We start from the raw sequence: 15,966 nt of genomic DNA, 5'->3' as shown, positions 1-15,966 counted from the left end.
AGGCCCCGTTCCAAGCTCCGATCCTCTCGCCGCCCACGAGGTCCGTGCACCAGGCACCACGCGTCCAACGCAGGCCAGCGAGCTCCACACAAGGTCGACCCTCAACTCGAGCACGAACACAGAATGACGAAGAACGGCAAAGGGGGGACGAGAGCGCAAGTCCACTGCCAGAAGCAACTGCTCTGCACCAACTCACTCGCGTTCGGCGCTCGCTGATCTCTTTTTGCCAACTCGAACAACTGCGCGCAACTCACTCTGAACCAACTCACTCGCAACTGCTCTGAACCAACTCTTGTGCTCTCGACTCACTCGGCGCAAGACCCACCGCCAGACTCAACTGCTTCTCTCTCTCGAAGCAACTCACTCGCAACTGCTCTGAACCAACTTTCGTGCTCTCGACGCAAGACCCACCGCCAGACGCAACTGCTTCTCTCTCTCTCTCTCGAAGCAAATCCACGAAAATCCTGCCGCCCCTCGTATCACTCCGCGGCGGTGACGTCAGCCTTGGTGCGCCACCCAATCAGTGGCCTACACCGAATCACAGGCCTGTGGTGTCGTCATAGCACGTGGCAATCGAGGTGGATAGGCCTGTCGGAGGTGTAAATGGTGGCGGCCATTATCGGCGGTGTCCCGGCCTGGTTTCCTTTTGCCGGTTCTCTTTCACAGTCATGTCAGGAAAGGGCGTTATTTAATGTTGTACTCGGGACCTATCTATGGTGTCTACAGGGTATGCGTGCCAAAAGGGACAAAGGTTTGCCTAACCAGGTGAGGACACACAGGGGCGCTACTCTTTAATCCCTAACTCTACTTATCACACGAACCTCCTGGTAGGTTCACAAGTATACTTCTTACCCGACAAAACGCCTACACATGAAGAACTTATTACAGGTAGTTTTCCTTACCGCGACACACGAAGCATGTTACCTACTCAGATCTAGCTGCTCTACCCCACCAAACATAACAATATTATGTATAGCAGCATATGATATATGTAGTGCTAGTGGGGTGGTGGGGGGAGCATGTGGTTGGGCGTTAAGGCCATTACCAATTACAAGACCACACCACATGTCTGCGATAGTGATGCCTCCCTCCCGGATGTGCTGAATGACTTCTATGCATGGTTTGATGTGTTTAACGACATAACCGCGAGGAAGACCACCCCTCCTCCCTATGATCAGGTACTCTGTCTGTCCACAGCTGACGTTAGGAGAACCCTATCTGGAGTCAACTCACGCAAGGCTGCTGGACCTGACGGTATATCTGGTGGTGTACGAATGATGTTTGAGAGAAACCCCAATGATGTTTTCAGCTGTCTTCATTATCCGCTGCAGAGTGTGGCGGTCCGAGACATTGCAATTCCCGTACCAGACAGTGATACAGCTGGTCAGGATGCTCTCAATGGTACCCCTGTAGAATAAGGTGAGGATGGAGGGGAGAAGGCTTGCTTTTTTCATGCGTCGCAGGAAATGGAGATGCTGCTGTGCTCTCTTGGCTAGGGAAGGGTGTTGAAGGATCATTTGATGTCATTTGTGATGTGCACACCAAGAAACTTGGTGCCCCTAACAGTCTCCACGGTGGAACCGTTGATGTACAGTGGGGAGTGGTCTGTGTGGGCCTTCCTGAAATCCACAGTCATCTCTTTTGTTTTATCCACAGTAAGAGATAGATTATTGTTACTACACCAGACTGCTAGCCTCTCCACCTCCTCTCTGTATGCTGAGTCATCATTGTTGCTGATGACACCCACCACTGTCGTGTCATCAGCAAACTTGATGATATGATTTGAACTGTCCTTGCCAGAGCAGTCATGAGTCAGCAATGTGAACAGCAGTGGACTGAGCATACAGCCCTGGGGGGCACCAGTGCTCAGTGTGGTAATGCCGAAGATGTTATTTCCGATCCAGACTGTCTGAGGTCTCTCGGTCAGGAAGTCCAGGATCCAATTACAGAGGGAGGTGTTCAAGCCCAACAGGCCCAACTTCCCTATCAACTTCTGGGGGATAATTGTGTTAAATGCTGAAATGAAATCAAGAAACAGCATTCTTACATAAGTGTTTTTGTTTTCCAGGTGAGACAGGGCCAGATGAAAGACAGAGGATATGGCATCCTCAGAAGACCAGTTAGGATGATATGCAAACTGGAGGGGATCTAGTGAGTTGGGGAGTCTGGTTTTCATGTGGCCCATGACTAGCCTCTCAAGGCACTTTATAATAATTGATGTGAGTGCCACAGGGCGATAGTCATTAAGGCAGGACACTGTTGACTTCTTAAGCACTGGTATGATGGTGGGGGCCTTAAAGCATGCTGGGACAACGGCCTGGCTCAGGGAAATGTTGAAGATGTCTGTGAGGACATCTGCTCGCTGGTCTGCACATTCTCTGAGTACACCATCAGGTATACCGTCAGGTCCAGCAGCCTTGCGTGGGTTGACTCTAGATAGGGTTCTCCTAACGTCAGCTGTGGACAGACAGAGTACCTGATCATAGGGAGGGGTGGTCTTCCTCACGGGCATGTCGTTAAACACATCAAACCATGCATAGAATTCATTCAGCACATCCGGGAGGGAGGCATCACTATCGCAGACATGTGGTGTGGTCTTGTAATCGGTAATGGCCTGAACGCCCAACCACATGCCTCTGATGTCTCAGAAATAGCCATGGATTTTTTGTGCATATGTGCGCTTTGCCTCCCTAATGGCACGGGACAGGTTGGCCCTCACTGTTCTGAGGGCTGCCTTGTCACCCGATTTGAAGGCAGCATCACGGGTTTACAGCAGCGCACGGACCTGGGACCTCTGTAATCATCCATGGCTTCTGGTTGGCTCGTGTAATGATGGACTTGGAGACAGTGACGTCATCAATGCACTTACTGATGTAACCAATCACAGATGCCACATACTCCTCCAAGTTAGTGAGATGACCATAGGTAGCAGCCTCCTTGAACATACTCCAATCTGTGTGGTCGAAACAGTCCTGTAATGCTGAGGTAGCTCCCACTGGCCACACTCTGATCTGTTTCAGAACCGGCAAGGAATGAACATTGGAGAGTAGAATGGACGGGAGAGCCGGTCTGTTGGAGTTAGCCTTTAGTCGAGCACGGATTCCAGCCCACTTGCCGCGCTTCCGTTTTCTCACACCGCTTGCGGCGCCTTCTCATTCGAGCAGCAGCGACAGGCGGCGCCGCTGTCTCAGGGCCAGGTTCACGTAACAAGCCAAGGCTACACAGCTCCTCCGTCAGAATAGTTAGCTGGTAAGGCGAGCGTCATTTTCCGATTTCTAACAGGATCTGGCGGTTTTAGACACATGCACGGTTGTTCCTGATGCACTTATATCTCAAAACATTTGACCGAGAAATAACATTTAGCACCGTTTCTTCCAGACCCGGAGAGGCCGCTGTGTCGATGCGTGCCGCCGCCAATCTTTCTTCCTTCAAATTGGTACTTATCTCCCTCATCTTCTTGAAGGCTGCCTGCACTCCCTCTGTCGGGTCTGGAATCCAAGTGCAACATTTACCTTCAACAATCCCACAAACTCCCCCCCTTTTCTGCCAAAAGCAAGTCAAGCGCCACTCTGTTTTGCATCATCATTGTTCGCATCTCCACCACAGCATTCAACAATGCATGATCTGTCTCTATATTAATTCATTTGCTACTTTCTCTAATACAAACGCTAGTTTATCTAATCGATAACTGTTCATCACCATACCTGCTCCTGGAAAGAAAAATCCCACTACCTTTTCCCATCCTGACCCATGCAATGTCGTTTGGCCGTCCTTATCCCATAAGGCCTGTTTCCTCCTAGTCTGTCCAGCCTCCCTCAGGTACCCTTCTTTCATGAAATGTATTTGGGGGACTATGTAGGCTAGATAGCAGGTACCAACCCACCCCCTTGGCAGGTAGGGGTAAGCCTTGTCCCCACATACAAACATTGCCCCACTGGGTCCTACCTTAAAGTCCAACAGGCAGCCTCTGTCTCCCCTTAAATATGCAGTCATTCTTGTAATCGGTCCAGCAGCTCTGCAACTATGGAGGAACTTGAAGCTGTGTTTTCCTTCTTCGTCGGGTTTTGGTTTTATCTGAACATGAGTTTTGTTAGTGAAACGCAAAAAGAGAGAGGACATGCTTGAGAAGGAAGTGTTTGAGAAGAAGCTGAAAGACACCAGAAAGAGGACAGCTAAAAAGAGAAAAAAAACTTTTGCAGACGGCAATTATGAAGACCGACAAGGAAGATTTGGGCCTTGTTCGTTGGCGCAGACAAATAATACAGGTACAGTATGTTACGTTATCCTTCATATATAGCTAGTAACATTACGAATGCCTTTCACTTTCTTCCCGAATTGACGATTGTGATTGACCAATCAACGGTCTGCAGTATTGCTAGCTCCACCCATAGGTCCGGGTTCGGCTCGCTTGGTACCTATCCATAGCAGGAACCAGATTTAGCACGGGTACTTAGGTAGGTACGGTTCGCTTGGCAATGGAAAAACGAAAAAACGGATTTTGGTTACAGTACGGTACGGTACCGCGGTAGAAAAGCGCCATAAAGTTATAGAGCGGCATAAGGGGTCTAAAGGATGTAAATATCTAATGGTCTTCAAAGGTCTCAGCATTAAGTGATGAGAAATTATTTTTATTTTGATCTTTCTCTTGGTGTGTTGTTGTATAATTATTCCGTTTGTGCAAGTACATTTTCCTTTTCGAGTGGGTCGTAGCAGGTAGAATGACAAGGGACTGCTTGAAGATAAAGAGAAAGGCAGCTCGAAACCACCACCCCAAGTATGACCTCCTCAATGCTTCTTATATGTTGTTTCCTGAACACGTGCGCAAACACCTTATAGCAAGCAAATTGAATGAAAAGCATTCAGTATCCTGAACAAATGCTGGCAGGATGACTTAGACTCTTAGAGGTATGCACAACCGCATCTAGACCATCTAGCCTAGGCTCGAATCCCGACCCAGCTTTAAACTGTCATCCCGGTGTTTCACAAGCAGGGTGATTCATGGATGTGTGTGGGGTCCCTCGGATGGCCATTAAACTGGGCGTTCTGCCAACCAGCTTATTAGTTGGTGGACGTTAAAGATCCCACGGTGACCTTGGTGAGCAGTAGACGAGCTATCTCCGGCACCATGACCAAATTACAAATTCCTGCCCTAACTGCTGCTGGGATGGCAATGGTAAATCACTCAGTATAACCTTTACTTTGGCAGCACGGACACTCTGTGACAGAGTATGGAACATCAGAATCAGAATTGGAATTCTGAACAATAGGACCAATAGTAAGGATGATGGGTGGGAGGCTGGGTCTTGCCTATACCTCATAACTGTTAACTTTAGCTGCAACTGAAATTTGATACAGAAATAGATGTCTACTCACTCATTCCCGGACCCGTGACCACATCACCCCCGTCCTTTACAAGCTTCACTGGCTCCCCATCCCCCAGAGAATCCAGTACAAAATCCTCCTCTTGACATACAAAGCCCTCCATAACCTGGCCCCATCCTACCTGGCTGACCTCCTCTCCAGACACACTCCCACCCGCAACCTCCGCTCTGCTGGTACCAACCTCCTGACCCCCTCCATCCGGACCAAATTCAGATCCTGGGGGGACAGGGCCTTCTCCATCGCTGCTCCCACCCTCTGGAACTCACTACCTCACACCATCAGAGACTCCTCCTCACTCACCACATTCAAAACATCACTAAAGACCCACCTGTTCAACGCTGCATTCAACATTCAACCCACAGCATTTAACCCCTGACTATCTCTTCTCCTTCTCCCTCCTTTTGCTTTAAATATTTCCCTATTGATTCTTGTCTTGTCTTTTTGATTCTTGTCTTATATATATGCCGTATATCGCTGCTGTTTGTTTTCTTGATTCTTGTCTTTTTGCAATTGTTGTTTTCATGTATTGTTATGCATTATGTTTTCCACTCTGTCAAAGCGCCTTTGGGCTTCTGGAAAAGCGCTATACAAAATAAATGAATTATTATTATTATTATAAATAGTCATAATGGGAAGAGGGAAGAGACAGGTGGTTGATGAAAACAACAAGATACAACACTGGTCATGTTTTGCTTTTATGATGAGTACAGAGATAAATGAGGAAAAACAAAAGTCCAGAACAGAATATAATGCAATAAGCTGAAAGCAAAGCGATACAGAACTTTGTTATGGAGGTTGAGACAAAAGTTTGTTTGAGTTTAATTTTTTTTTTTTTGAATATTGACTAGTAACTTTCACAAAGTATGAGAATGGAAAGTTGGGCTTCAAGCAAGCAAGCAGCAAGTTCTATTCCCAAAAGTCAAGGAGTAATATTAAAAGCAATACCTTTGTCTTTGTTTACCTTTAAACGTCTTTATACCTGTTGTTGTGTGCAGGAGACGAGATGGAAGGGAAGTGGTGTGAGAATGGTGAAGGGTAGGCAGGGACAGAAATACAAGTTTGTGTGGCAAGGGTGCCCGGAGGGCGTGAATTGTGTTGGTGTCCTGTTTTGAGGAGTTTGTAGACAGTGTGGTGAGTGTGACAAGAGTGAGTGAAAGGTTGATGATGGTGAAAATGATGATTGGAAAGCTCTTGGTGAACGTCATCTCGGGATATGCTCCGCAGGTGGAGAGGATCGTCATGAGGCCCGCAAGGCTAACCCCCGCTCCAGCAGGGAAAATGGCCTTAAAATGCCTGTTGTATACCTGTTACATCAGCTGCGGTTAATTGTGCATGCGGTAAAATTCATGGGCGTGTTGTTCGTGCTGTGCAAACAGTCAGTGGATGTGCTTTTGCACTTTGAGCAGGAGCAAGACAATGCCATTGGATAATAAACGAGGGGAGAGACGTCCCAATTGCAGCTCGATAGGTTCAGGGCCTGGTATACCATATTGTCGTAAACACATGCTTGCTGCATGTGTAGCAAGTCCAGCCAGTCGATGTTGGATTCCTGCAGCCCGGGAAACACCGAGGGTAACTCATGTGCATTGACATCATCAAGAAAAGAGCTTTCTACACAAAGACTTTACACTAATTGTAATAATTTCCGAATGCAAGTCGAGGAGCCATTTCGAAAGGATACTTTGGTAATCAGAAGCCCTTTTCGCACCACAAAATGAATCCATGTTTGATGTGGTGTGTATATATTGATGTTGTTTATCCGGGCAATATCTCAGCCATCCTTTGAGCTAGGAAGCTGAAATTTGGCCGCAATAGTGAACACGTGCTTTGGCAAAAACGGTATTTTTAATTTCTTCATTAATCAAATAATTGATTAATTACTTAATTATTATTGATTTATTAAGTACTCATTTATTTCATTTCTCATTTGGGCAATATCTCAGGCACCATTTGAGCTAGGAAGTTGATATGTGGACTCTACAATGACCAAGTGATTTGGCTGTCGATGGTATTTTGATTTATTGATTAATCAATTGATCGATTGATTTAATTATATTAAAATGAAGTTACTAAATTAAAATTACTTATTTTTCAAAAAGTTACAGATTCGGATGAAACAGTGGTGGTTTCGGTATGCTATTCGACAATTGATTAAGAAATCAATTATTTTACGATTATTATTTATTTATTTTAATTACACAATCAATTAATCAATCGATGATCATACCTGTCCGCCTGACGCCTTCTTGTTTCTTTGTCTGTTTGCTTGTTTGTTTGTGAAAAGGATATCTCAAAAAGTTGTGGACGGATTCAGACAAAATTTAGTTAAGAGGTTGGGTATATGACAAGGACGAAATGATTAGATTTTGGTGAAGATCCGGATCCGGATTCCAGAATTGTTAGTGATTCTTCACCATTGGAGATCATTGGAGATCTCGCGAGATCTTGGAGACGGCGGCAGGGATTTTCGAAGCTCCACACGGTCTCCACGATTTTCGAAGTTAAGTCTGTTCACAATTGTATTTTGTCGAAACTGTATTTATCTTTCGGTGTGTGAAGTTATTGTGTGCAACTTTGGTTGTTTCTCGGTGTTTATCTTTCATAAATTGATCGTCTGTTTGCCGTGTCGTGTCTTGAGGCCTTTTACAGTGTGCACTGTACAACCTTGAGGCTTTGTTTTTCTCAGCGGTCCGTCGTTTTGTGATCCAATAACTTTCGTTCTCTGTATTCCCAGTCTTTTCACCCATAGCCTACTTCCTTGTGTAAATCTCAACTCAAAAAAAAAAAACAAAAAAAAAACCATTTCCTTCTCTGTTCTCATTCGTTTATTCATGCTTATTCGTTCGTTCGTTCTTCGACCACGTGTTTCTCCCCCATTTCCCCAGATAGTTTTCACTCATTAACCTTCAATGTTTACACTTTCCCCTCAAGTTAGGTATTCCGTCATATTTTATAACACCTTTTTCTTCTTCTTCTTTAAAAGGCTGCTTTCGACTTGCTCACCAAATCAATTCATCCCAAAAAAAATATCCATCTCCTATAGTGCCTTTTTTCTACATTCCCTAAACTCTCCTGCACTCCATCCTCCATCCAGCGTCCTTAAACGTATTTTTAACTCGAAGGTCACAAGAAACTCATTTTGCAATAAATGTTCGTTTCCCATAAATCGTACACTTTCAAAAATCCAATCTCACCCCTCCCCTCCAAATCTTCCCCATAACCCCTCCCCTCCAAATCTTCCCCATCACCCCTCCCCTCCAAATCTTCCCCATCACCCATCCCTTTCAAATCTCCCCCCATGCCCCCTCCCTCCTAAACTACCCCCTCACCCCTCCCCGCCAAGACGCCCCCTCGCCCCTCCCCTCCTAGACTCCTGCCTCACCCCTCCCCTCCAAATCTCCCCCATATCCCATCCCTTTCAAATCCCTCCCCTTGTCCCTTCCCTCCCAAACTCCCCCCTCACCCCTCCCCTTCAAATCTCCCCACCCTCATTGCTTCTCAATTTCCCCCCTCTCACTCCCCCTCCTCAAAGCGTCCTCCCCGCTTCTTCCCCCTTCAAACTCTCACCTCCATCTCCCCCAACCTTCTGCCTCGCTCTTCCCCCTCCTCAAATAACACCTCATTGTGGCTCACCCAATCACCATCAAACCTTTTGTCCGCCCCATCCTTCCCTTTCTCCGAGCTATTCTGAAATCTCTGACACACCTTCAACAGCTCTCCCTACCTCTTCCACCTCTTCCACATCTTACCCTACCCCTCCTCCCCCCTGTTCTGTATCTGATGCTCCCCCTTCCTCTTCATTAACGGTATGGACCTCAAACATCCGGGGCCTTCGTTCAAACTTAACTGATCTCTCCATACAGGTTGCTTCTGTCAAACCAGACGTGATCTGCTTAACAGAAACTTTCCTCCTTTATGATGTCTCTGATTCCATAGTATCTCTCCCGGGTTACTCCCTCCTCCGGTATGATAGACCTGAGCCTCGTCCTGGAGGCGGGGTTGCTATCTTTATCAAAAACTCTCTTCCTCACTCGCCTGCATTGCACTCTCTCCACCTCACCCCCAGGAATACCTCTGGCTACGGCTTCCCCTTCGCTCCCACCTCTTGTTCATATGTGTGTTGTACCGTCCACCAAACAGTGATGACTCCATCTACATCTCGCTGTCTGATGATATGGACCAACTTCTATCTACTCATCCCAACTCTCTCTTCCTCATATGTGGTGATTTCAACTGTCATCATGCCAGTTGGCTGGGTGTGGGTACCTCTCTCACCAGCCATGGCTCCTCAGCAAAGGACTTCTGCGACTCACTGGGACTGACACAATCTGTCAATTTCCCGACCCGGATCTCAGTCAACGGAACATCTTCTCTTCTGGACTTGGTTATGACTAACTTCCCTGAAAATGTCTGCTGCTCTTCTTCTGCTCCGATCGGATCATCTGATCATGTCCTTGTTAAAGTGGACATCTCTCTGACCATCCTCAGGGAGCCTGCTCAGCGTCGACGAGTCTGGCATTTCACTCAGGCCAACTGGCACGGTCTTGAAGCAGCCATCAATCATCTGGACTGGTCTCCCATCTCTACCACCTCTGACATCAACTCATCCTGGGAATTCTTCCAAAGTAAATTGCTCTCTCTCATGCACAGATTTATCCCATCTCGTCTTCAGTTGTCATACCCTTCCTCCCGTCCATGGTACACGGAATCTTGTGGTGAGGCTGTTGCCCAGAAACAACTTGCCTTCGTCTCCTGGAAAGCAAATCCAACGGAAGGAAATCTCATTTCCTTTCACAAAGCCCGAAACAAGTGTGTGTCCACCCTCAGGAGAGCCAGGAAACAATATCTCTCCGTTCTCAAGACCGAACTCTCTTATCTGTCTCCCTCTTCCAAATCCTGGTGGCGTCTGGTCAAATCCGTTTCTGGTGTTTGTTCCCCCTCCATCCCCTCCCTTACCTCAAACGGCTACACAGCTGACTCCGCACGTGAAAAAGCTGAATGCCTCAACTCTGCGTTTGCCTCTAAATCTTGTGTCCCAAACCCATCCCTCTCTGTACCCACCATACCCAGTCGTACCCTGCTGCTCCTGGACTCCGTGTCCTTTCCTCCTGACAAGGTGGAAAAGTTTCTGTCAACCCTCGACTCTGATTCTGCAACTGGACCCGACGGCATCAGCCCACGGGTCCTAAAATCCTGCTCTGCTGCTCTGCCTCACCCTCTCTCTGTTCTCTTCACCCTCTCTTTTGCTCAAGGTCAACTGCCATCTGCTTGGAAATCAGCCAACATCACCGCTTTGCACAAAAAAGGTGCAAAAACAGATCCTAGCAACTACAGACCAATCAGCCTTCTCCCAATTATCAGCAAAGTCATGGAATCCATCATTGCTTCGGATATGAAATCTTTCCTCTTCTCCAATGGCTTGATCTCTGATCATCAATTTGGTTTCAGACCAGGTCACTCTACTCTGGACATGCTGCTTCTGCTGTCTCAACAATGGATGGAGGTCCTCAATGCCAAACAGGAAATTAGAGCTGTCTCCCTCGACATATCGCGTGCCTTCGACACGGTCTGGCACCCCGCTCTGCTCACCAAACTCTCCTCCTTTGGTATCCATGGAAATCTCCACGCATGGCTGGCGGACTTCCTCTCTAGTCGTCGTCAACGTGTGGCCCTGAATGGGTTTCTCTCATCTCCTCTTCCTGTTCAGGCTGGAGTTCCCCAAGGCAGTGTTCTGGGCCCCGTGCTTTTTCTGGTCTTCATCAATGATCTCTCTGACTCTCTCGAAAATCCTCTCTATCTCTTTGCTGATGACTCCACTCTCTGCCGCTCCATTCCTCTTCCCTCAGATCGGCAGTCTGCTGCCTCCTCACTCTCTGAAGACCTGGACAAAATCACAGACTGGTCAAACAAGTGGAACATGTCTTTCAATCCTGACAAATCTCACACTCTTACTATGTCTCTCCGAAAAGATCGACTGGACAACCCTCCCATCTACTTTCTCAACAATCCTCTCCAAGAAGTTCTGTCGCTCAAGATTTTGGGTCTCACTATCTGCCATGATCTTTCTTGGGAAAACCACATTTCCAAGCTGGCCTCCAAAGCCAGTCGCCGACTGGGCATCCTCCGTCGTGCGAAGTCCTTCCTCGGCACACCTGAGCTCCTCACCACATACAAGGCTTTCATCCGCAGCTCAATGGAATACTGTTCTCCCCTATGGGCCGGTGCTCCTGCCTCACACCTAGCTCGGCTTCACGCTGTTGAAACCAAAGCTTTCAGAATTATTGGAATCTCCCGCGATGAAGCTATCTCCGAGGGCCTTTCACTCACTCACCGCAGGCAGGTAGGTGGTCTTTCTGTCTTCTACCGACTCCTCTCCGGCCTTGCACCCCCAGCTCTCTCTGTGCTCTGTCCCCCAAATATTCCTACAGGTCGCACAAGATCTGCCAGCAACCCTCTGATGGTTAAACTGCCGAAATCTCGGCTCTCTGCTCACCTTCACTCTTTCATTCCTCTTTTCTCCCGCCTCTGGAACAAACTCCCTCACTCCCTTCAATCCCACTCCTCCCTCCAGGTCTTTAAAACAGCTGTTCACCACCATCTCTTATCTTCCCCCATCCAAAACCTTGATCTTTTCTACCCCCGCTAATTCACCCCAGATCCACCTTGTTTGAAATTCCAACTTCTTTCCTGGAAGTCCTGGCAGTGTCCATATGTTTTATACCTCTCCCACCGCCCCCTTCCCACGCTCCCCCCCCCCAAAGCCCTCGCCCTCTCTCAGATCTCTCGATGTCTCCATGTCTCTCGGTCCCTGCTCTCAAATGTTGTGTTTGTGTCCTTCCCCCTCTCTCCCCATCTTGTCTACCACTCCCTATGTTATATGTTTTATGTGTCGGTTTGTCTTTCTGTGTGATTAATGTTCGCTCTTTCACGAGCCTCGATCTTGTATACAAAAAAAAAAAAAAAAAAAAAAAAAAAAAAAAAATTGAGTGATCGGGCAAATAACGATATATAGCATGATATCTCAAAAAGTTATGGACGGATTCGGATGAAATTTGGTGGACAGGTTAGGTGTATGACAAGGAAGAATTGGATTCAATTTTGGTGAAGATTCAAATCCAGATCCGGAACAGATAATTTTTAAGTGATTCTTCACCATTGAGTGATAGGACCAAAAACGCTATATAGCACGATATTTCATAAAAAGTTGTGGACGAATTATGACAAAACTAGGTGGATGAGTTGGTTAGGCGACAAGAACAAGCCAATTAGATTTTGTTTCATGTCCGAATTCAGATCTGGCCTATCGGTGGCATACAACATGTAAAATGTTCAGCTTGGTGGAGGTATGCACTGCAATGAGTGTCGTTCTAGTTTTCCGTGAATTCGTTTTGATGCTAAACAGGTCATTGGGAATGCACATTTTTGTGGTATAGGAAACAAAATAAATGAAGGCAACACTTCATTATGAAAGTTTCCTGAATGAAAAGATAGCAACCTTGATCAGCACAGACAGACAATTTCATGTTGGCACATTTGGAATCAGGTGGGATAAGTGTCAATAATTTGATATCGTCATGTTTTTCCATTTTCAATCCCTGTTCAATCACTTTTGATATGATCCTGAATTGCTTTGTTATTGTGCAACATAGGTAAAATAATAGCTATTTATCAGATCTATTATCCTCCCATTTTGTTCCTTTTCTATGTACTCGTACTACAGTACAGCCACTTTTTGCTGCATAGCATGTGAAAGTCACCATTCTCTGTTAAATCCTTCCATATCTTTCCATACACCTGTATAATACACACCTTTTTGCCTACGATGGTAAATCTGTTCCCTCTAGCTTATCGGGCAGATAATATGTTTACAATCGTAAATATGTGTTGATTCCATACAAGTGATGTTAATGAAGAAACGATTATGTAGCTATCACAGAAAGCACAGAAACAGCAACTTTGGCTTACAAATGTGTAACAGTAACCAGAGCAAATGACAGCGTCGACAGCTTGGCACTGTGCACATCCTTCCTTCTCTAACAAGATGGTCGTGTGCAGAGTGCGACATTGAGACTTCAGCAAAGAGAGAGTCGACAGTAGCATCACTGCCAACAATGAGATCTTCGTTTTCATCATTTTCCTGATCACAAGAGAAAAATAAATGAAGATTACCATTATAAACTGTTGCTTGAAAGTATTTCAAAACTTTAAAGATAGTTGTGAAATGAACTTGAACTTTAAACAAATATTCTTGGGTAAAATACCTGGGGCATAGAAAAGGCCCCTTTATACAGACTTGGCATTTAATATGGAATTTTTTTTTTTCTTGACTTGGGTTTACTTTCTTAACTCAGTATATCAATCTGGTGAGTTTCTTTTACACTTCGGTGATTTATTTGTTAAAAGAACCATGTCACTGATTGTCTGTCGCAGCAAGAAGTCAACAACAGGATTATATCACAGGTGGCGTGGCAAAATGTACGGACAGGTGCATTTGATGATTGGCTTCACAGTCGGGTATACAAGGGTTGTTGCGTTCTGTATTAGTGGAAAACAACTGCTGCACGTCTCCAAAAGTTATTGCCGCTTCCTCTGGAGATGGTCCGTCAACTCGACAATGCTGTTTGTCATGGAGTGGTGGCTTTACGAAATTACGGCATGAAACAGTGTGCTATTGCTCGGCAGTATGGCATCACTCAAGGTCAGGTGTCAAAGATCCTGAAACGAAATGCTCAGAGGGGTGTCCCAACTCCAATACCGAGGCCAGGACGTCCCCGCAGAACCACAAGGAGGGATGATCGCCAGCTGCACCGGTTAGTCCGCAATGGCCGTACCAAGTCAGCGAATCGGCTTAGGGCTGAGTGGCAGCAACTGACAAATGTGCCTGTATCCAGAAGGCCAGTCAACCAACGACTGGTTCAAGCAGGCTATCGTGCCAGGCGTCCCCTGAGAAAGCCACGCCTGACCAGACAACACCGCCAGCGCCGATTGCAGTGGGCCAGAGAGCACCATCAATGGCAGCCAGGACACTGGAATCACGTGATCTTCAGTGACGAGTCTAGATTTCTGGTCTATCTTCAAGATGGCCGCATCCGAGTGTGCAGACAAGTGCATGAAGCCTACAACAAAGATTGTATAGTGCCAAGAGTCCAAGCTGGAGGTGGTGGGGTGACAGTTTGGGCTGCTTTTCATGCAGGGGGAAAAACTGACCGGGTTGTTCTGAATGGAAACCTGAACCAGTTCAAGTACAGGGCCATTCTGGAAGAAACATTGCTTCCATTTGCTCGTGCAGCCTTTTGAGGAAACTTTGTCTTCCAAGATGACAATGCACGACCTCATCGTGCTCGCATGATCCAACACTTTCTTGCTGACCATGGTGTGGAGCATATGGAGTGGCCTGCCATGTCCCCGGATATGAATCCGATAGAGAACTTGTGGGCAGAATTAACGCGTCAAATCGACCACTTGGACCAGCAGCCGACCTTTGTGCGTGAATTGCAGCAGGCTATTGTCACTGCATGGCAAGCGATTCCTGTCCAAACCTTGGCAAATCTCGTGAACAGCATGCCTCAACGTGTACGTGCTCTCCTGAATGCTCGTGGGGGTTATACGAAGTACTGAACTGTAATTTTACTGTCCGTAATCCCAGTCGTAATTTAACTTTTGTTTTTGTTAAAAATATTTTTGGCTAATCTGCAAAATAAAGAGATACTTCTGGAAAACGCACAGAAATTTAACACAGTACTGTCCGTGAATTGAGTTCGATATCAGTTTACATCACTTTCAAGGATCAATTTATTTGTTTCGAAATGTCAAATGTGGTTTTCGTTTCTTTTAAAGGTCACATTAACAAAATCTAGAATAATTTCAACATAATTCCAATGAACTTTTGGTTCTAAGTCATCTTGAAAAGTAAGTTCACCCCCACAAAAAAAAATTCCATATTAAATGCCAAGTCTGTATAAGGGTATGTGCCATGTGGCAAAGTGGAGAAAAGAAGGGACATTCCATAGCTTGGAGAAAATGCCAAACAATACAAAATAAGGGACATTCAAAAAAATCTCGTGTGCATGCTGGACTACCCTTGTGTTCTTAGGAGGAACCAAGTAATGCTCTCGAAAAGTTCATATAAAGGGGCGCCAATTTGATTCATACACCTGCATGAAGAAGCAAATGTATTTTATTTGCCAGATGTAGGGCACCCCTTTATCCCGGTGTGTACCCTGGTTTAGAATAGGTACACCGTATCACTGCGTGTCGTAAGAGGCGACTAAGAGGGTTGGCGTCAGGAAGGGCATCCGACCATAAAAACATTGCCTCAAAAAGAGAACCATGACAATTACAACTACATATGGGCAGGGTACAGCCCGAAGTGGAGATTGGTTTCTGAGGTTTGGGACATGGAATGTAGGGACAATGACAGGGAGATCAGGAGAAGTGGTGGAAGTATTGGTCAGAAGAAGAGTGGACATATGTTGTGTGCAAGAGACGAGATGGAAGGGAAGTGGTGTGAGAATGGTGAAGGGTAGGCAGGGACAGAAATACAAGTTTCTGTGGCAAGGGTGCCCGGAGGGCATTGTGGAAGTG

General features: G+C 46.3%; 1 protein-coding gene across 1 annotated transcript; it reads right to left on the bottom strand.

The window, feature by feature from the left end:
* Window positions 1–6,694: 6,694 nt before the first annotated feature.
* On the bottom strand, window positions 6,695–13,485 carry LOC144893091 (follitropin subunit beta-like). Its single transcript, XM_078782743.1, has 2 exons — window positions 13,348–13,485; window positions 6,695–6,931 (listed from the first exon to the last, which is right to left on the bottom strand). Exons 1-2 carry the CDS (start codon window positions 13,480–13,482, stop codon window positions 6,695–6,697), a joined length of 372 nt encoding a protein of 123 aa, XP_078638869.1. The 5' UTR covers window positions 13,483–13,485.
* Between the last annotated feature and the right edge of the window lie 2,481 nt (window positions 13,486–15,966).

Source organism: Myxine glutinosa, chromosome 7 (genome assembly GCF_964187855.1).
Source record: "Myxine glutinosa chromosome 7, kmMyxGlut1.1, whole genome shotgun sequence".
Lineage (NCBI taxonomy): Eukaryota > Metazoa > Chordata > Myxini > Myxiniformes > Myxinidae > Myxine > Myxine glutinosa.
The sequence above is the reverse complement of the archived record's forward strand: the minus strand, read 5'-3'. Positions and strand labels throughout refer to the sequence as shown.

What these genes read in the sequence shown, in the direction of transcription:
- LOC144893091 (XM_078782743.1), bottom strand. Translation starts at nt 13,482, where the DNA reads ATGCTACTGTCGACTCTCTCTTTGCTGAAGTCTCAATGTCGCACTCTG. An exon ending in CTGGTTACTGTTACACATTT is followed by an intron (nt 6,932 to 13,347) that starts GTAAGCCAAAGT and finishes CCCGGGCTGCAG; the next exon opens with GAATCCAACATCGACTGGCT.